The following is a 22,385-nucleotide window of genomic DNA, read 5'->3' as shown; positions in this document are numbered from 1 at the left end:
ATCACAATCACCATCTTACCCTCCGAGGCGGGGGGAATCCACCAGGAAGTCGATGGGTCCAGGGACATGAAGAAGCAGGCAGTGGTTCCAGAAGACCTGCGGGCTTCAGAGCTGAGCTCCAGGCTTGGGAACATGTACCACAGAGCCACCATGTAATCCTGGACATCGTCAGACATGGACGGCCACCAGAACTGTCCCTGCAAAAGGGAGAGTCTGCCGGATGCTGGGGTGTCCTGAGGTAGGAGAATTGTGTGTCCACTGCATTAGAGTGGAGCGCAGGCAGGTGGGCACGTATTCCTTTCCGTTGTGTTTGTCTGGTGGCGCTGTCTCTGAGGCCTGCGCAGCCTGCAGCTCTTGGTAGAACTGGCAGCGCACTGGGGCTACAAAGTTTTAATCCAGCTCTCACTGTACAGTTTGCACATTCTTCTCAGTTTTCAGTGAATTTGCTCCCACAGTGAAAAGACAGGTTTCAGATGAACTAGGGAATTTAAAATTGCCCGTTGTCTGTGTGTGCTGTATAAATGGGGGAATGATTGTAAGTACCTTAGTGTACAGTGTCAGGCACTGTAGCACTCACTGGAGCCAAGTCCAAAGGGTTCTTGACATGATCTTACATAAATTCAGCATTGCATAGCTTAAGCTGATATTCACAATGGATATAATCATACACGGAAGATCGAAAGAACAATATAATAACAGTTTGAGAAAGGTATTAGAAACATTAATAATGGCAAACTTTAAATAATTAACAAAGGAAAATGTCAGCACGGAGCAACTAAATTGCTGGATACAACATTAGCAGTGAAGGTATTACACGCAAAAACGAGTTCAGTTGTAGAAAACATGTCCAAGCTATGGAGGAAAAAGATGTTCAAAGGTTCAATGGAATGGTGAGCTACAAGATAAAGTTCATATCTGAAAAATCTGAGAAAATAGCTCCACTCTGAAGACAGAATGAAAAGAAAGGAGAATGGAAATGAAACCATAAATATGAGACAGCATAGAATCAACTGAAAAAACAGCTGACAGAAGAACCGGCACAATTTTTTTATCCTGTAAGACCAGTCAAGGCTCCAGAAAACATTCCATCAGCTCAAGCAGGCACACCTGCATCAGATCAAGGCATAAAACCAGCTTCACCACCCACATCACTTGTAGAATCTCATTGAGGCTCATGTGATTTCAGAGTTGCCTCACTGATCAAGGCAACCACCTCGGCTTCAACATGGACCTCGACAACAGCTCTTCTTCATCACCTTGCCCAAAGAACCACTGCCCTCATTCTCTTCAATAAAACCTGCCCTTGGGTCCAATCTCTCATCTTCCTGTGTCCTCAGACTATTAAAGAAGGTTTCATCATATGTGTTAGAATGGATTCCTATGCATATATCTTTTGAAGCTATATGGTAGAAACTCACACCTATGAAAGACTTCATCAGTTTGCGCTAGGATTGCAAAAGTACAATATATACACACACACACACACACACACATATATTGTCATGAAAAATAAAGGTGGACATACGAAGTATTGAAAAAAATTAAACATTTGAATCTCAGTAATGAAAATTGTAGCGACTTCTGTTGCATTGAGTTCCTACTGTGGGGCCTGTATTTAAGATAGTAAATCTAAACTGTTTTATTTCTACATAAGAGCAAATACCTTACTTAACTTAGAAATGATTAATTCTTGTCTGGTGAACGTTCGGTGTATCAGTAATGCCTTACTTTCAGATGGGTGCAGAGAAAGGGGACAGTTTTTGACTGCTGCATTAAGCTGTAATGTCTCAAAGTCCTTTTAAAAAATTATATTCCTCTACAGTCCTTGAAATTTTTGACCCAAGAATGGAGTAATTTTATGCCAAGCTGGATAGACGGGCTCTTCTCAGTTGGCCGGTGCAATTTTGACGGACTGAGCAGACTGAAAAGTTGCAGGCCGCTACAATCAACAGACCTGCGCAAGACTTGCTGGTTTTCACACACAGCCTCTGTGCTGAGAGACACAGATACACACGAGCTCTTCACAACCAAAAGTTATCCCCTGTATATATGAAAGGTATAATACTTTTTATATGATTAAAGCAAAAATTATATCAGTTTACAGTAAACTCAACAAAAGAATATGTAAATACACTTGAGAAATAACAAAACATTTTAATGAAATAAATCACAATACTTTCTACACGAGTTATTTATCATATCAAAACTAGCTGCACAGTGAGTGGTGGGGAGAGTAACGTAAACAGTACTCAAGTAAAAGTACAGTACTGTATACATAATTGATTGTCCATTCATAAACCCTGAAATTAGCTACTGGCACTTGGACCCCTAGAGGTGTTTTTTTTTCTCCCTTTACTTTCAGTTGGGAGTTTTTTGATTCCTTTCCTCCGTCCGTGGCTGGTAGGAATACTTTAGCTTTAATAAATGCATTGGTAGTGTTTAACGCTCGTCTGTAACCAAGTTTTATTTTCCATATGTATTTCTTTCTTTGCCCTTTGCCTTTGTTCAGCGCCCTGTGTCACATTATTGTAAGAAGACCGAGCGCCCTATAAATAAATTGAACTGAATTAATCTGGACTGGGATCATGAGCTGAGGTTTGTTGTTTGTGCTGTTTGTAGGCAAATACCATCAGTTGAACAGCGGTAGTTTCAGTTTTGTCAGCGTAAATTTATAATTTTATCATATATGCTACCAGTCCTATACAAAGTCTGTTAATTACGCTATATTAATATCAATGAAATTAACTTCTGTATATTTTACTATTGGTTTAAACAATATTGCATACAATTCTTTCCACTTCATCATAGCTATAGCAAATTGGAGAGAGTTATGAACGTTCCACAACATTTAAATAGTTTTTTTAAACATTTACTTACCATTATTTTTTAACTGATCAGTTACAAGAAATTAGACCTTGATTAACTTAAGTTAGTCTGTCAGAAAACGCGCCCCTTCTGCGTCACTCCTCGGATAGGTATAAAAACGGAAAACGACTCACTTATGCACCACACGAACAACTCAAGATGAAGCTTCTCCTCCAGCTCATCCTCACCTGTGCGACCTTCTCTAAAGGTACAGTACCATAGTACAGTTTGCTTCCGATTGTATACAAAGTAATGCGCGTTTTGTAACTAAACTTAGTTACACGGAAGATGCAACAAAGCAGGCTACATTAAGCAGTTGCAAGTTTATTATTAATTATTATGAAAATGCTTGTTTTCACTTCACTCGGTACTTAAAATTAAATACAATTAACTGCAGTAACCCAAAAAGAAACTAAATTTCAAAAGGCTCACAGCGACGACGTTTTCATGACTGTTGCCCTTACTTGCTCAACCTGGACAGCTTCAGTAACAAAAATCACAAATCACTGATTTATTACCCGTATCCTGTCTTACCCCGAATGCTGTGCTCGATTTTAAATTTACATTTATTTATTTAACATATGCTTTTCTCAAAGAAACTTCCAAAGAACTCTTGTGTAGTGTTACCAACCCACACACCATGGCATGGCATGAGCGTGTCTGCAGTATTGTGAAAACCTGAGTCTACAGAACATCATAGATGATGTAAAAATGTAAATCATGACAATGAGTCACACTTATATCCACACGGAGAAGTTATTAAGTATATTTCCAATTTGTGCATTATTTATTTGTTGTTTTAAATGTGCTGCCTGTCAGTGTCACTTTTACAGAACCTTTTGACCCACAAAAGAAGTACCTGGGCGAAAGCTGAGCTCCTTGTCTCTTGTGAGGTGTATCGGCTCAGCACATATTTACCGACCAAATGCAGCAGCAACTACAAATTAATGCAGTATCTCTTCCGCATTAAATTCAAATCATAAATACTTTTCCATCTCATGGCAATATGAACTCCAGCACAACCTATGGAGCAGCTTTAACATAGCTTGGCATCCTTGGACCTCGCATCCCTCAAGTTCTTCTGCCCCCCCGCTCACAACCCCATCATAAATAACTGATGACTGTTGAACGATCTACCGAAGCCATATTCAAAGATTTTGGAGCGGCTTAAAACCATGAAATGGCAAAAGGTATACCGCCGGACTACCACCAGGACTGCCGCCTTCCCTTAGAATAAACAATTATATTTAGTCTAGTCAGCCTTGTCTGTTAGGAAAGGCACCTTAAAACATGATTTCCATTCCAACAAACTGTGTTTTTCATATATTTTGCTTTAATATTGGTTTGATTGTACTTCATTTAATCATTAATAAATTAATTTTGTAGCGTGAGGACGGGTCGGGAGTCCGACGCGGATGCGCGTTGCTGTTACATCCGAACACGGACGAAAAGAAGAATGATCCCACGTGCAGAGTGATATAATTAGAAGTGCACTGTGCGGACTGTATTTAAGCACTCGATGGAGGCGAAACAAGAAACACAGGACAAGGAAACACACAATGTGTTCGAAAAAGGTGAACAGTGAAACGCGAATCTGTGCGTATGACTTGATCCCAGAAGCGTGACGAAATACCGGACTGGAACACTGGACCAGGACTGAGGCTGGGGCTGACAAGACGGGCACTCGGGACTGGAACATAAACACCTATGGAACAAACTGAGGAAACGGGAGACTGCTAATCGCAAGGAAATCACAATGAAAATGCTGATTAAGAATCCGCAATCGGTCATCCACCGCTTGCTCCTTTTGTACCTCGGCAACCTATGAGATTGTGAACAGATACATGGGTCTGGGCCAGGGGCACTGAGTGGCGCCTCCTCTGGCCAGGAGCGGTATTATCCCCGTGAGTCGTGACAATATAATTTCTATTAATAACAGATATTTATTTTAGGTTATCCACTGAATTGCTACCAATGCACATCTGACTCCAATGGACAATGCACACAGACTACAGTGTGTCCATCCTCTGCAAACACTTGTCAAAGTTCAACAGTTACTGTCTTCCAAGGTAGGACTGCAATGTGACACTGTCCATGAGGGTGAAACAGAGGAGTAAATAAAGGAAATACTCAAGTAAAGAAAATACAATTGGTAACTGCTTGGAAACATTATGTGACAAGTTTATAAAATATATGTTTATATTTGTAAATATATATTTGTATGTTGCCTAGACTTTGTAAACAGTAGCTAGGAAATACCAAAGACATGTTTTTGTTTTTTCAACCTTTCAACATGATTACTCCAAATAATAATTAATAGCATGTAGCAATTTATTGTATTCCTTCATTATTTAATGTCAGCCCTTACAGTAACTTAATATTAATATGATATTTTCTTTTTCATGTAATTTAGCATTTTTAAATCTAACAAACACAATTGTAGTGATTTTCTTGGTTTCCAGGAAGTTCTGTGCTGACTGAAACATCGCTAAACTTCTGCACAACACCTCAACTATGTATCTCTGGTTCCATTAATTTTGGAATCGTCAGGACAACAGTGAACACCAAGTGCTGTAGCACTGATCTCTGCAACAGTCAAAGCACTCCTGGTATTTATTATTCAAATATAAATCTGCAATATACATTTATAGTGTACGTCTGACACATAAATGGCTTGATCATGTCTACAGTCAGTATTAAAATTGCAGCTGATAATTAATCCTCCCCATAGACTTAAAGCCAAGGGAACATTATTGTGTAGTAAATGTTAGGTAAAACATGTAGAGCTTGTGGAGCTTTATTACAGCGGGTGACTTCAAAGTGACAGTTTAAAGAGAACTAGTCTCATGAGATAAGCTCATATAACAATGCATCCATCCATCCATCCATCTTCCTCCGCTTTATCCGGGGCCGGGTCGCGGGGGCAGCAGTCCGAGCAGAGTACTCCAGACTTCCCTCTCCCCGCACACCTCCTCCAGTTCCTCTGGGGGAACCCCAAGGCGTTCCCAGGCCAGCCGGGAGACATAGTCTCTCCAACGTGTCCTGGGTCTGCCCCGAGGCCTCCTCCCAGTGGGACAAGCCCGGAACACCTCCCCAGGGAGGCGTCCAGGAGGCATCCGGAACAGATGCCCGAGCCACCTCAACTGGCTCCTCTCGATGCGGAGGAGCAGCGGCTCTACTCCGAGCTCCTCCCGGGTGACTGAGCTCCTCACCCTATCCCTAAGGGTGCGCCCAGCCACTCTGCGGAGGAAACTCATTTCTGCCGCTTGTATCCGCGATCTCATTCTTTCGGTCATGATCCAGAGTTCATGACCATAGGTGAGGGTAGGAACGTAGATCGACCGGTAAATTGAGAGCTTCGCCTTACGACTCAGCTCCCTCTTCACCACAACAGACCGGTACAATGACCGCATTACTGCGGACGCCGCACCGATCCGCCTGTCAACCTGCCGCTCCATTTTTCCCTCACTCGTGAACAAGACCCCAAGATACTTAAACTCCTCCACTTGAGGGAGCAACTCCCCCCTAACCCGGAGGGAGCAATCCACCTTTTTCCGACTGAGAACCATGGCCTCGGATTTGGAGGTGCTGATTCTCATCCCCGCCGCTTCGCACTCGGCTGCAAACCTCCCCAGTGCACGCTGCAAGTCTTGATTCGATAAAGCCAACAGGACCACATCGTCCGCAAAAAGCAGAGACGAGATCTCACGGCCACCAAAGCAGACACCCTCCGTTCCCTGACTGCGCCTAGAAATTCTGTCCATAAAGATAATGAACAGAATCGGTGACAAAGGGCAGCCCTGGCGGAGTCCAACATGCACCGGGAAAAGGTCTGACTTACTGCCGGTAATGCGAACCAAGCTCCTGCTCCGGTCATACAGGGAACGAACAGCCCGTAGCAACGAGCCCCGAACCCCATAATCCCGAAGTACCCCCCACAGGATGCCACGAGGGACACGGTCGAATGCCTTCTCCAGGTCCACAAAACACATATGGACTGGTTGGGCAAACTCCCACGAACCCTCCAGCACCCTAGTGAGGGTATAGAGCTGGTCCAGTGTTTCACGGCCAGGGCGAAAACCGCATTGCTCCTCCTGGATCCGAGGTTCGACTATCGGTCGGATTCTCCTTTCCAGTACCCTGGCATAGACTTTCCCAGGGAGGCTAAGGAGTGTGATCCCCCTGTAGTTGGAACACAATCTCCGGTCCCCCTTCTTAAAAAGAGGGACCACCACCCCGGTCTGCCAGTCCAGAGGCACCGTTCCCGAACTCCACGCGATGCTGCAGAGGCGTGTCAGCCAAGACAGCCCCACGACATCCAGAGACTTGAGAAACTCGGGGCGGATTTCATCCACCCCCGGAGCCTTGCCACCGAGGAGTTTTTTGACTACCTCAGCAACTTCAGCCAGGGTAATGGACGAGTCCCCCTCCGAGTCCCCAGCCTCAGCTTCCTCTACGGAAGGCGTGTCGGAGGGATTGAGGAGATCCTCAAAGTACTCCTTCCACCGCCCGAGAACATCCTCAGCTGAGGTCAGCAGCGCACCACTTCCACTGTAAACAGTGTTCGTGGAACACCGCTTCCCCCCTCTGAGTCGCCGGACGGTTTGCCAGAATCTCTTTGAGGCCGACCGAAAGTCTTCCTCCATGGCCTCACCGAACTCCTCCCAAGCCCGAGTTTTTGCCGCGGCGACTGCCAGAGCCGCGCTCCGTTTGGCCCGTCGGTACCTGTCAGCTGCTTCAGGAGTCCCATGAGCCAGCCAGGCCCGATAGAACTCCTTCTTCAGCTTGACGGCATCCCTTACTTCCGGTGTCCACCACCGTGTTCGGGGATTGCCGCCGCGACAGGCACCGGAGACCTTATGGCCGCAGCTCCGAACCGCCGCACCGACAATGGAGGAGCGGAACATAGTCCATTCGGACTCAATGTCCCCCACCTCCCTCGGGACCTGGTTGAAGCTCTGTCGGAGGTGGGAGTTGAAGACCTCTCTGACAGGGGCCTCCGCCAAACGTTCCCAACAGACCCTCACTATGCGTTTGGGCCTGCCAGGTCTATCCAGCTTTTTCCCCCGCCATCGAATCCAACTCACCACCAGGTGGTGATCAGTTGACAGCTCAGCCCCTCTCTTCACCCGAGTGTCCAAGACATATGGCCGAAGGTCAGAAGAAACGACTACAAAGTCGATCATCGACCTCCGACCTAGGGTGTCCTGGTGCCAAGTGCACTGGTGGACACCCTTATGCATGAACATGGTGTTCGTTATGGATAAACCGCGACTAGCACAGAAATCCAATAACAACTCACCGCTCGGGTTCAGATCAGGGAGGCCGTTCCTCCCAATCACGCCCCTCCAGGTATCACTGTCGCTGCCCACGTGGGCGTTAAAGTCCCCCAGTAGAACGACAGAGTCCCCAGTGGGAGCGCTTTCCAGCACGCCCCCCAAGGACTCTAAAAAGGCCGGGTACTCTACACTGCCGCTAGGCGCATAAGCACAAACGACAGTGAGAGACCGTTCCCTGACCCGAAGGCGTAGGGAGATGACCCTCTCATTCACCGGGGTAGACTCCAACACATGGCGGCTGAACTGGGGGGCTATTAATAAGCCCACACCAGCCCGCCGCCTCTCACCTTGGGCAACGCCAGAATAGTGGAGAGTCCACCCTCGATCGAGTAGAGTGGTTCCAGAACCCAAGCTGTGAGTGGAAGTGAGCCCGACTATATCTAGACGGTATCTCTCAACTTCCCGCACCAGCTCAGGCTCCTTCCCCGCCAGTGAGGTGACATTCCAAGTCCCAAAAACCAGAGTTGGCGCCCGAGGTTTGGGTCGGCCGGGCACTCGGCCCCGACCACCGCCCAACTCACAATGCACCGGCACCTTACGGTTTCTCCGGCAGGTGGTGAGCCCACCGAAGCATATAACAATGTATTTTGTAAAATCTAAAGATACGGCACAGGAAAAACAATTTTTGGTTGTCCCTGTGTTAGGTAACATGTAGGATAGTGTTCCCGCAACTTCACAAGCTTTGAGGACACAAATTATAGGCAAACTGTAATAACAAATATAACCCATGAAGGACAGAAAAAAAGAATGGTAAAATTTAATGTAATCTTTGCCTTACGTTTCTGGTGTTTATGCCATGTCAGTATTTCAGTAGTGGCAGTTACCACTGTTATCTTTTTGTTTCAGTACTTGTTACTTATTATTGTACTTTATTATAGCATTGGCACAAAATTCCCCAAATGGGAAACAGTGCTTCAGCTGTGACCTCAATAATGACTGCACGTCAGTTATTAACTGTCTGGGAAATGAAAACAATTGCATCAATGCTACAGGTAAGAATCTTTTGAGTAGCAAAGCAAGTTAAATGCATACAAAATAGGGGGAAATGGGGAAAAAAATGATGTAGCAATGTATGAAGTGCAACTAAAATCAGACCAAGATTTCTGTTAAGAATAGATGATTCATTGGTAAAAATCACATCTCTGCTATTTTCCCACATCTTTTCATATGCAGAGCAAAAGGTCCACCAACTTAAGTCAAATGCTCTGTTAATTCTTTTCAGCTACTTCATAAAATGTTTTAAAGTAGGAGTAAAACTGAAGAAATGCATCTTCTACAGTACTTCCAGTTATGCCATTATGTCCGGTATAGAGAGTGTAAGGTTTGTGCTGCAAATTTTTCACGAGTAGTGTTTTTTGTTATAAACTTTGATGGCGAGTTGTGCAGAAATTGTGCGAAGAACAAATGCGGAAAGTAAAAGCCGAGTCTGAATATCGTAGAGGCTAAACTGTGATTAAACCTCATTCAAAAGCCACAGCTGAGATTTAGGCTTTTTTACATCTGAGTAACACTTCTCCCATTCCACATACATGGGGTCAGGAAGTGTAGGGGTTACAACTTTCGCCTTCCACTCAACGGACCCTGACTAGAATCCTGTCCCTGTAAAGCCATAAGCAGGGTACTTAACCTGAATTCTCCAGTAAAAATTACCCAGCTGTATAAATACCTGGACAGTTGAAAGTATAGCTTAGTGTACAAATGTAACGATGCAAGTTACATTTAATTAATTGTTTGTTAATTGTTGTAAGACTATGTGTTTCCCTTTTAAATCACTGCAAATACAGTACAATCTGCAAGTAAAAAACTGCTAATCAGTTTAAATAATTTTAGTGTTGACTGAACCCACTTGTGATTCTTGCCAAAAACTTATCGAAAGCCTTTCACATTTAAAAATTCTTTACTTGAGTAAATACACATTTTGTCCTCGGCTGCAGTGAAAGTAGTTTCACTCAGTACTAGCTTATTATTATTAAGCACTCACTCATTATATTTCTGAAATATTTGCTTGACGTGCTGTGTTTAACTTATTGAAACAAGTAGTGGCATAGTGGTCACGTTTATTGTCTTGATATTGGAAAGTGCTGCTCTCATTGTAACACCCAGGAGAAAGGTACTTACTCTTAGTTGCTCCAGTATAACATGCAACAACAAGCTTTATGCCAGTAGTAAGTTGCTTAGAGTACAGACCAATTAATGTAAGCTGCCTTATGTTGACAGTACACAATAAAAGAACAATCAGAATCATAACTTTGCCACAATAATGATTTACAGGCATTATAGCACCTTTTCACTGTCTCGGGGCAAACGAAATCTTCTTGTTTTTATTAATACATATTGTGATTTGTTTAAGTTTCACAGCGGACCATGCAAGGCTGCGTTTCTTCAAATATTTGTGCTGCTGCTGCTGACGTGTCAGCTCAACTTGGCCTGAATCTTGGTGTCAACATAAGCTGCTGTGATGGAAACCTGTGCAACAATGCTCAGCGCATCATGGAAAGCATCTTCCTCCTACTGGTGCCTCTGGCCTCCACTTTCCTCCTCTATTGAAAATGTAGAGCTAGTCCAGACTGTTCTGCACCTTCTTTCTTCTTTTCAAACCCTGTCCACAGGCCGTGCTGTGCAGTGATTTACATACATTCAGGACCTTGATCTCTTACACCAAAAGAATAAAATTCAGAATCTATATTGTTAAAAACATTTAAATTTGTTGTTTCAGGCATTTAAACCATAGAGAAAATATTTACACCTGTTAGATATTGCTTAAAAAGTACAGATTGTATCATTGTAATATTGCTTCCCATTGTCTATACTTTCATTTAAAATCACTTATATATATGGGATGATTGTATTTTTATTTACTACATTCTCCAATGGTATTGAGAGAAAATATGGTGTACTTTTTTTCTTAGTGATAATAGGTTTTAGTCTTGAGTATATTGAACTTTTGGTGAGATTTTTAATTTGCATTGCTGACTACTTTGTGTCTGAATTTTCTCAAATGGAAAATTGTTTTAATAAAACTGCTTCACATTGTCTGTACCTTCATTTTAAATCACATATCTGGGATGATCGTTTGTATTTTTAGCTTTTTATTATTACATTAGGGGACGTGGTGGCGCAGTGGGTTGGACCGGGTCCTACTCTCGGGTGGGTCTGGGGTTCGAGTCCTGCTTGGGGTGCCTTGCGACGGATTGGCGTTCTGTCCTGGGTGTTTCCCCTCCCCCTCCGGCCTTACGCCCTGTGTTGCCGGGTAGACTCTGGTTCCCTGCGACCCCGTATGGGACAAGTGGTTCCGAAAGTGTGTGTGTGTGTGTGTGTGTGTGTATTATTACATTATTTGAGGGTCTTGACAAAAAATATGGTGTACTTCCAATTTTTTTACTCATCATACATGTTAGTCGAGTATTTTGAATTTCTGGTGAGATTTTTAATTTCCATTGCTGACCATTTTGTGTCTGAATTCTCCTAATTCTAAAATTATTTTAGAATCTGATTTGTCATGCATCCTGGAATTAAGTAAATTTGCAATTAACGCTCAAAATTTCCAACTATTGTGAGATGCAGTAAGGAAGGAGAGACAAAGCAAACACTGTAGCAGTTATCAATCACAATATTTGTAAGATACATAACAATATTTGTAACATTTTTATCTTGTCTTTAATGTCATATATTCAGTCAGTCACTTAGCAGACACTTTTCTCCAAAGCGACATACATCTCAGAAAATACAAAAATTGCATTACATCAACAAATGTTTGGATTTGCTCACTCTGTGTGGAGTTTGCTTGTCCTTGTGTCTGTGTGAGTTTCCTGCCATGATTTAAATAGATGCAGTTCAGGTGCTGATAAAATAGCTTGTGGTGTGTGTATGGCTTCCCTCCAAGGAACTGGCATCTCATCCAGGGTGTACCTGCCCAGTGATTCCGTGACAGGGTGAGGGTCGCAGACTATCTGGAGAATGACTAGGACAGGCGCTTAGTTAAAAGTGATCTCTGTGATGTTTTAAGCACTGTTTGATTACTAGTTGAGGAAACGTACAGAGCTTTTCTGTGTTGGGAAAGGGTTCGGGTAGGGGAAGGGGTTGTGACTAGTACTGATAACATCATAGCCTGACTGTGCATGGCAGTTACTTTGGGCTTTGGTTTCCAGGCAGTAAATATGAGTCAACAGCAGTGCAAAACTTGCTTAGCATGTTAAAGCTAAATGCCGCAGTAAGAGGAAAACTGAACATTTTTCTGTTTCAAGTCACTGGTAATGGCAATCATATTAGGGTTCTTTTTTGAATCTTTAATTTTAAAAAAAAAAGTCTGGAACTTGTTGGTATTCCATCCAAAATGCATGAAAGATGGTCAAGTGTGGAAAGACCTATCACATCTGTCTGTACTTCAAGCTTGCTTGCCCATGCCAGGTTGGTGGGAGCCTGGGCACCTGCTTGACACCCCCATATTACAGAGAAATGAGTCACATCCAGCTCAGGAAGCTCTGTCTCACTAAATGCCCCCAAACAACCCAAAGCTTCCAAAACCGCACGAGATGTCTTCTGTCCTATGTATACATCTTGTAATTCCAACATTAAAGTTGGCCTACTTGTTAAAAAATTCAAAAGTCAGACATTTTTACATTTCTGAAATAAGTTACATCTAGCAGGGCAACTCAGACAATTTTGGTAGACTTTGGTGAAATGTTGTTAGTGTGGTCATCACTGTGTGCTTAGAGAACCACTGCTGCTTGCTGACATTTTCTTATAGGCAAATAACATGAGGCATGAAAGGTAAAGCACAGAGGTTCTCGGTTCTGGCTCCGTTGTGGTGGAACGACCTTCCCCTCTCATTCAGAACTGCAGAAACTGTCTACATTCCAGAAGGGTCTGAAAACTCACCTTTTTCCAGAACCATTTTGCCCAAGATCTCTCCAGCTCATGTACAGTGTAAATGTTAATGCACCGTAACTTCACGACCATCACCAGATAAAGCCTTTTATCAGCCACTACTCTGGCACTGTTTTTGCTTGCTTGGGTATCTTAATATAAAATAAAATAAAAAATGGTAGGAGGGTATCAGGATTTGTCTATCCTGTGTTTTATGCACCTACTTGAACGATGAACCTCAGTTCAGCAAGCGGTAGGTAAAAAACTAGGTTTGCTTGAGTCACACATGTCTGCAGCTGCTATGTCTCTTTTTCTTAATGTAATGAATAAACTGTGCCGTTGTTGAGATGACGTACGTCGCTTTGGACAAAAAGCATCTGCTAAATGAATAAATGCGAATGTAAATGTAAACATCATGGTTGCAGTTGCCGGGATTGAGCGCAAAGAGCGCAGCGCTGACTGACTTCAAGTCAAACTACTTTGCCAGTTTGGTTTCGTTTCACGAACACGCTTCACACCCCTTCAGGAAAATAAAAAAAAAAAAAAGAGAAAAGTTTTCAAAAAGTTAATTTATTGTACCACACGCATTGTCTCTTTCGTGAGTATGATGAAGATCATCTAGGAAATACTATTTCTTATAGGAAACATTTAAGAGTACTAATCATAGTTTATGGTCAGACTCGCGCGGAGACTAGTAGGAGGAAAAGATGATACTATAGTTACGGATTTTCGATTTACCGGCACAATGAATGAATGACTAGGTCCCGCATAATGATGAGACTGAATTCTAACTGAAACTATATAACCGAGCGTTCGTGTAAGGTTCACCTAGACACTTACAGATAAAGAAAATGACACTCGATACCCGTCGAGGCTGATTTCAAACATTTTCCAAGTTTTCTTACTGGAGCCAACACAAGTGAAACTTATAAGCAGACTGATGCACTCCAGTGCGCATGTACAAAATCCAGCCTGCAAGCCCCGAGGGGAGAAAATATCCAGCACATTGTAATGATGACGTATCATGGTGGAGACTAAGTGGTTGCTCCTCCCCCTCGGTCCTCGCTCCCGCGCGCGCAGGCTGATATACTTGGCCGTGTACACATTTTGTGCCTCGCACGTTTTGGAGATTGCTTTAATGTTGTTTATTTTATTGTAAGGACAGCTGTGTGAAATATGTCATGCATAGTTGCCTACAAGATATTAAAAAGAAGAGCTTCCTTTTGTCCGTGTCCGTCTGGATTTATATAATTATACGCCTTTCTGGAATCCACGTGAGGATCTGGGCTAACTCATTAGCCGGATCGTTCCAACATACACACACACACACACACACAGACACGTTCAGAATTAGTGTATAGTCGCTTAGTGTTATAATATTCAAACAATATCTAAAATTAAATGTTTTATAATTATTACACGTGTTCACTTTCAAAAAGTCTTAACTTCGTTCTTTTATCGCGCCACATCATCAAATAATCTTTTGTAGGCATCATTCGAGGAGGGACGGTGGCCCAGCTGCTTTGGCCGGGTCCCTCTTCCTGGTGGCGTTGGGCTCAAGTCCTGCTTGGGATGCCTTGCGATGGACTAGCGCTCTGCCCGGGGTGTGTCCCCTGCGCCTCCGGGTTAGGCTCCGGCTTGCCATGACTTTGCTTGGGATAAGTGGTTTTAGTGTGTGTAGGCGTGACTCAACTATTTGTAAGAACAAGTTTCAACACTACAGTTTTGGTTTACAGTAAAACGACACTGAAGATGCGCTGCTTCCGATATTGCGCCATTTCATTACTCTTTATTTACTGGCAAATGGGCATATGTAGCGTGTGTTATGTTGAACACAGGAATCCAGCAAACTGACTAAATCACAGGTGCTTCTTTATTCAAAGGGACAGGCAGGGGTCAGTCAATTTGCAAATATCATTCCAAGGTATAGGCAGAGGAAGAAACCAGGTGGACAGAAGCACAGACACACACTTTCTGAACCGCTTGTCCCATACGGGGTCACGGGGAACCAGAGCCTACCCAGCAACTCAGGGCGTAAGGCCAGAGTGGGAGGGGACACACCCAGGATGGGACGCCAGTCTGCCACAAGGCACCCCAAGCAGGACTCAAACCCCAGACCCACCAGAGAGGAGGACCCAGTCCAACCCACTGCGCCACTGCGCCACTGCACCCCCCTGGACAGAAGCAGACTGTCAAAAAGCCAAACAGGAGGCACACAAAGGACCTGCCTCAAGCTGGCCATGGCCCACTGCCATTTACTCAGACAATGAAGTATGCTATGTGTGAAAAAGAAACGCATATTTTTTTAACAGCTTCACGCACATCTGAAGGAATGCTTCATCCAATTGTCATCAGCTCTGTTTACCACCTTACTGCTTAAGGCAGCTGTGCTGCATAAAGTTTTATTGGAGAGCATTTTTTGCCATTTTGTAATATGAAAAATATAATTTTTCTGGTACTCAGTGACAGTTAAGCAGCATCTCAATTGGTTCATTAAAAACAATGTTCATGTTATTTTAGACAAGATATAGTGTAAACAAAGACACGCATATTACTGTGAACCATGACACTTTCAAAGTTATGTATTTGGGCATTTACATGTATGTTTGATATACATATAGGGCACATCATTCAATTATAGTTGTAGTTGCAGTCCCCGAATTACAAACGAGTTCCGTGTCCTCACTCTGTCTGGATTTTGACAAAAGTCCGAACAGTTAGGTATGTCAGTTTGTCAGATGTTTCTCTAAGTATATTGTGTACCTTTCTATGCATAAGAAACATTTCGAATACACTAAAACATCTTTAATATAAAAATGAAGTAATAATAATAGAATGTAATGATAATATAATAGTACATGTAACTACAGTACTTTTAATAGAGAGAAACATAGAAAGAGATAATAAATGTTACTACTGTCATGATGAACAGAGGACACAGAGGAGGCTGGACCCAAGTGCAGGTTCGATTATTCACAATCAAAGGACTAGATGTTTTCTCGTGGTCAGGGACAGGCGAACGGTCGGTTGATCAATAAAGCAACAGAGGCGAGGATCTGAAATCGTGGTCGATGGAAAAGGCGGGCAGTCGATAACAAAGAGATGTGGAAGGGGACTGGGGAACAATGAGAGACAGGACTTGGAAGCGCAGAGAGTGGGGGAGGTTGTCTGGAGTGAGATTCCACAACTGGGAAAAAATGTCTTTTGTAACCGAGTGCTCTCTCAGAGAGAGAAAGGGACAAACATTAAAGAAACTTTAACATTTGCTTTTCCAATGTTCATTGGCATTTCATCTTTCGCTTCATTATTTACTCTTTAGTTTCAATCGTGACTGTTTAATTTTTCTCAGATGCATCACCAGCACTTGCATCACATTTACGCTTTGGTGTCATGGTTAGGAGGGTAAAAACAAAAAAATTAAAGCCAAATACAGTAACACGAGACACTGTTAACAGGAAAAGAAGGAAATCTGTCCTACCCTGGCCTCATGCGGGCCACCCATGAGCCGACAAACCGCTGTAGATGCGCAATGTTTTCATGTGCTTGGCAAAGTGACGCCCGTTTATTATTACGAATATAGAGTAACTCAAGTTTTTAATATAATAAACTTAACAATGAAGTTTCATTTGATTGTTACTGAAGGGTGACAAAGAAATCAACTTCCAGCCAGTAAGAGGGTGGTTCGTAAGTACGGCTTGAACGTAAGTCGGACGTTCGTAACTCGAGGACTGTTTGTAGTATAATATTGATTTGTGTCAAATATGCATCTGTATACCTCCTGCCATTTTCCCACAGCCTAAATTAAGATACCATAAAATCCCTATTTAACGTCCTCGGGGGTGTTACATTTTCCAAAAGGGGGGCGTTTATTAGAGGTCATGTAGTGTAATCGATCATCATTTCTCTCCCTAAAAAGTTCATGCAAATGCCACAAGTACAAGTAAATGTGTTAATACAGTTATACAGTTGTCAATATCAGTGTTTTTCACGGAAGTTTGACGTGCTCATATAGTTATTAATGTGTTTGTGGATTGTTTCATGTTACGGACTATGGAAGAGAATGGGATTTAAAACTTGGTACCGGTAAGCTTTTTTTCATTCTTTTCTGATTACTCAAAAAAAAATATACCGGGTATTTTCAAAAATGGGTAGGGGCGTTAAATAGGGATTTTACAGTAGATTTCCACTTAAACATGGACATATTTACATTGCACCAAACCCAAATTATTTGGACAGGTATCAGCATTGAATTTAACTCAACCAGTCTTCGAAGAATTCTCCTGGATCTGAAATATCTTCCTGGTATCCTGGATACTCCAGGTCAGATTCATTCGGGACTCTATGCATCACCCTCTCAGCATCAGATCACCTCTCAGGTCATTAAATGCAAATTGCAAGTAGGAGGCAATGAAGACCTGTCCTGAAGCAATGGTGCCTTGAACTGGGATCCAATTTTCCAATATCCCTGCACCTGTAAACCCCTGGCAGTCTGCAAAAGCATTCTTTCTACATCATCCATAGACAGGAGCACACCTCTCTTTTAGGAGTAGAGATTGTTCTGGTGCCTACAGGCTTAAATAATTATTCAATAGAAACCATAAAAATTTCAGAGAAAATTTAATTTTAAAGCAGATACTGTCAAAATGAAACACATTAAAGACTTTACAAGACCTTAGAAGGCCGCGTGGAAGAAAAAATATCACATCAATCTTCCAAATGACTTGTTACCTCATATGACTTTCCTGTAAGGCCCCCCAGTCGATGCAAGGAATTGGTGTCTAGGCCAAAGTTCTACTGGTAGGACCCCAGTGTATCCATAAGCAGAGGGACACTACCACATATAGCACCTCCTGGTGTCATGGCTCCTAGACATGCTGCCATGGCTGCTCTCCCCAAGCTCCCAGACAGTGCCTACCTTTTGTCCTTCACAGTGGAGGTGAGGTTGGGTAGCACACCAATCGCGTACTAATATTTTCTGCAGCTGAGGGAAGTCAAAGCACTGTGACTTAAACTATGAGATTAAGAAAACTCGAGGATGGTCAACCCCACACTGTCTGAGACCTGCCTCATAGTTGGTTCTGATCTGATTCAATACAGTAGAGGAGTCCTAACCTCTACACCTTTGTTGCCTTTATGTTGTTATCAACTTTTTTGCATACAAAGTAGAAATTTTTCCCTACTTGCTCTACACATTTTGGCAGGATTACGCAACATTCTTTGAATTGCTCAGATGTCACAATGATGAAGTCATACTGGTATAGACCCACAGCATCCAGATCATCCTGGGGCTGAAAAGAGGGTGTTCCAATGCCTGGCAGATCCCAAAGCTGGACAGTGAGAACGCTAGGGTGGGCATAGACCTTAGCCTCTCCGGTTGTCTCTGTGACACCAGTTGTTGCTGCTTCTGGGTCTTTATCTCAAATCCCCCGAAAAGCGTTGATGAATGAGGACTTCCCTGACCCAGACTCTCCTGTGACTGCAGTCTCTAGAGTGGTGGACATCAGCTGTCCAAGCATGTTCTGAATCTGTGCCACCACTTCTGCGACCACTTGTGACTTCACCGTGCTGCTTATCTCCTGAATCTTTGCTTCGCTGATTTTTTGCAGCTTTGTCATGGGAACAGGTTGATTCTGGAAACTGTAGATTTAACACATTGAGGTTGAATCCATTTCAGCTAATGAAAAGCACACTAAGACTCAGACTAAGAAAGAACAGTAGCTCAGAGGGTAGCGCTCGTGTCTCATAGTGTGACATGGGTTTTAATCTGGCTCAATATGTGCAGTTTGCAGGTTCCCCTCAGTTTTCAGGGGGTTTCCTCTCACAGTGAAAAGACGTGTTTCAGATGACCTGGGGAAGTTAAAATTGCCCATTTTCTGTGTGTGTTACATTGTGAATGGGGGAATGATTGTAAGTACTTTAGTGTACTGTGTCTGGCATTGTTCCACACAGTCAAACTAAGTCCTGAGGGTTCTGACATGATCTTTTATGAATTCAGCATTGCACAGCTTAATCTGATATTTTCAACTGATGATATAATCATACGGGGAAGATCAAAAGAACAACATGATTACAGTTTGAGTGTCAGGCCATGCCCTCATCAGCAAATTACCGCACCTGCTGCTAGTCAGCATGACCAGGTATAAAAGGAGTGCCGTCACTACACAGGGTTGCAGAATCTTACAACGCCCGCCTGCCTGGCTTGTGATTCCCCGGTCTCCTGCCTTCTGACCCTTGCTTGCTCACCTGGTTACCGAGATCTGTTTCACCCTGGAAAATGACGTCTGCGCCTCAGAAGACCCACGCCTGTCCTTGACCTATGTTCTCTATTTCATTCAATGAGTGCCCCAAAATAAACATACCTGCACTGGGGTCCAAACCCCTACCTCCTGTTTCCCATCCCTGTTCATGACATGGAGAAAGGCATTAGCAACATTAATAATGGCAAACCTGAAATAATGAATAAAGGAAAATGTCAACAGAACAACTTAATTGCTGGATACATCATTAGCAGTAAAGGTATTTGCCATGTTCCATTCCAGAAATGAGTAGACAGACCCAAGTGCAGCGCAATCTGACTTTTACTTTGGAAAATCCAAGAAGCGTGGTCACAAGTTTGTCTTTTCAAGGGAAATCCAAAAGGCATAGTCAAGTAACAGGCAATAGGTCAAAGAACACAGGGAGTCAAATCAGGTCAGGAGGAGGCTAAAGAGCAAGGTAGAGAACAGGGAAACCAAGAAGGTTGAGTCACTAGGTTTGTTAGGCACAAGGCAAACAAGATTCCACATCAGCATTAGTTCTGCTGCAGCCTATTATGCGTCTGTCTTTGCCGAGCCCCAGGTGTGCCTCGTTGCTCTGGTGGCATGGGCATGGCAGTATTAGACCCAAAAAAGATTTCAGTTGTAGAAAACATGTTCAATGGAGGAAAAAAAGATGTTCAAAGGGTCTCTGGAATGGTGAGCTACATGGCAAAGTTCATAACTGAGCAATCCAAGTAAATAGCTCCACTCTGAAGACTGAAAAGAAAGCATAATGGAAACGAAACCATAAACGTGAGACAGCATGAAATCAACTGAAAAAACAGCCGACAGAAGAACCAATGCTTAATTTTCATGTTAAGGTGTCACACCCCAGAACACTTTCCAGCAGCTCAAGCAGGCACACCTGCACCAAATCAAATGGAGGCATTAATCCAGATCCACCACCCACGCCATCTGCAGAATCTCACTGTGGCTCCTGCAAATTTTGAAATTGCCCCACGGATCAAGACCACCAACTCAGCTTCAACATGGACCTCAACAATGGCTTTTCTTTATCACCTTGCCGCAGGAACCACTGCCCCGATTCTCTTCAATAAAACCTGCCCTTGGGATCAATCTCTCATGCTCCCGTGTCCTCAGATTACTAAGCAAGATTTCATCAGATGTGTCACAGAGTGGATTTTTTAAGAAATTTTTTTTTAAATGGTGGAAAATGACTTACACCTGTGAAAAATCATCATTTTATGTTAGGGTAGGAAAATAGTGTAGAGACCAACCAGTCACTTTTAACTGTATTGTTCCAAAAGCCACTGAATGACTGCTCATGGAGAATAGAGAAAATGATGATTAAGCTGTAATGGACACAGTGGTGCAGTGGGCTTGACCAGGTCCTGCTCTCTGATGGGTCTGGGGTTTGAGTCCTGCTTGAGGTGCCTTGTAACAGACTAGCATCCTGTCCAGGGTGTGTCTCCTCCCCCTCCAGCCTTGCACCCTGAGCTGCTGGGTTAGGTCTGGTTTGCCGTGACCCCACTCAGGATGAGAGGTTTCAGCCAGTGTGTGCGTGTGTTATGCACTGAAAGTGACATATTCACCAGGCAAAATAATATACACAGCAGGCACACTTTTCCAAGCAGTTCCACCAAAAGTGCCAGTGAGTGAAAAAAGAAATGTGAAAGCCTATATCGTGTTGTATCTTTCATTGTTTGGGTTGGTGCTGTTTGATGTTGTGTGGAACGGTGTTTGTCTTTGGTTGCCAACTTGTGATTGCTGATAAGTGGTTGGTGGTGATCATGGGGTTGCGGTGGCGCAGTGGGTTGGACCACAGTCCTGCTCTCTGGTGGGTCTGGGGTTCGGGTCCCGCTTGGGGTGCCTTGCGACGGACTGGCGTCCTGTCCTGGGTGTGTCCTCTTCCCCTCCGGCCTTATGCCCTATGTTGCCGGGTAGGCTCCGGCTCCCCACGACCCCGTATGGGACAAGTGGTTCTGAAAATGTGTGTGTGTGGTTGGCGGTGAGTTAAAATTGTACAATTTGGAATGCAACCTATAGAGCTGCCACTAGATGGCCATACGTTAATAACGTTCTTTGTTTTAGCAAAAACGTGATATAGCAGAGAAGAAGAGTTTGCCTCGTAGAGTGTACGAGTTGAGCGATAGATGTTTTTTGTTGGTGTTTTAATGAAATGTAATGTTGTTATTGGAAAACCCAGAAGTCGGTCTCGTCATTTGTGACCTCAAGAAGCTGAAAAAGGGTTAGTGACAACATAGGTATAATAACAAAATCATTTTGAATTTCGGGTTCGAAGATGGATATTGAATCAAAGATGGAGCTGAGACAGGAAGAATCTAACATTACTCAGAGAAAACAGGGAAATGATGGGCAAATGACAAACAGGATTGTTCACCAAACAAAATGGAATACTGGAACTAAAGGGTTGAAAGCTGGAGGAGGAGGGGACACACCCAGGATGGGACGCCAGTCCATCGCAAGGTACCCCCAGCAGGACTTGAATCCCAGACCCACCAGAGAGCAGGACCTGGCCAAACCTGCTGTGCCACCATGCCCTCCTCTCAATCAATAAATCATATATTTTGGTGGCACAGCGAGTAGTGCTGCTGTCTCACAGTGCCTGGGTGGTATGAGAAAATGTGGGTTCTATCCCCGCTCAGTCTGTGTGGAGTTTGCATGTTCTCCCCGTGTCTGCGTGGGTTTCCTCCCACAGTCCAAAGACATGTTGTTCAGGTTCCCCCATAGTGTGTAAGTGTCATGGAGTGAGTGTGTTTCACTGACGAATGGATGAGTAACCCCTTGTAAGTAGTGTATCTAGCAGTGTAAGTCATCTCACCTTGAGTGAAAACGGTGTGGGTTCAGGCCAGGCCGCACAGTGATTTGCATACATTCAGGATCTTGTTCCCTTACACAAACAGAATTCAGTTCAGAAAGTGTATATTTAAAAACATTTAAATTTGTTAATTGTTTCAGGCATTTAACCATATGCAAAATATTTCCACCTCTCCAATGTTAGATATTGTTTAAAAAGTACAAATTGTATCATTGTATA

The 22,385-nt window shown here is 43.4% G+C and overlaps 1 protein-coding gene and 1 pseudogene across 1 annotated transcript; one reads left to right on the top strand and one right to left on the bottom strand.

The window, feature by feature from the left end:
• Positions 1–2,995: 2,995 nt before the first annotated feature.
• Positions 2,996–10,916, top strand: LOC114909740 (lymphocyte antigen 6D-like). The gene is made up of 5 exons (XM_029249548.1): positions 2,996–3,073; positions 4,818–4,934; positions 5,328–5,474; positions 9,083–9,196; positions 10,555–10,916. The coding sequence occupies exons 1-5, from the start codon at positions 3,025–3,027 to the stop codon at positions 10,749–10,751; spliced, it is 624 nt and encodes a 207-aa protein (XP_029105381.1). The 5' UTR covers positions 2,996–3,024; the 3' UTR covers positions 10,752–10,916.
• A 6,945-nt stretch (positions 10,917–17,861) lies between these two features.
• LOC114909728 (T-cell-specific guanine nucleotide triphosphate-binding protein 1-like) lies at positions 17,862–18,685 on the bottom strand (annotated as a pseudogene).
• Between the last annotated feature and the right edge of the window lie 3,700 nt (positions 18,686–22,385).

Source organism: Scleropages formosus, unplaced genomic scaffold (assembly GCF_900964775.1).
Source record: "Scleropages formosus unplaced genomic scaffold, fSclFor1.1, whole genome shotgun sequence".
Taxonomy (NCBI): domain Eukaryota; kingdom Metazoa; phylum Chordata; class Actinopteri; order Osteoglossiformes; family Osteoglossidae; genus Scleropages; species Scleropages formosus.
This window is presented reverse-complemented; position numbering and strand designations above follow the sequence as displayed.

Bases quoted from the DNA above. Each gene is read 5' to 3' on its own strand.
- LOC114909740 (XM_029249548.1), top strand. From the start codon at position 3,025: ATGAAGCTTCTCCTCCAGCTCATCCTCACCTGTGCGACCTTCTCTAAA. The intron at 4,935-5,327 runs GTAGGACTGCAA...CTTGGTTTCCAG, and splicing joins AACAGTTACTGTCTTCCAAG to GAAGTTCTGTGCTGACTGAA. The intron at 9,197-10,554 runs GTAAGAATCTTT...GATTTGTTTAAG, and splicing joins CAATTGCATCAATGCTACAG to TTTCACAGCGGACCATGCAA.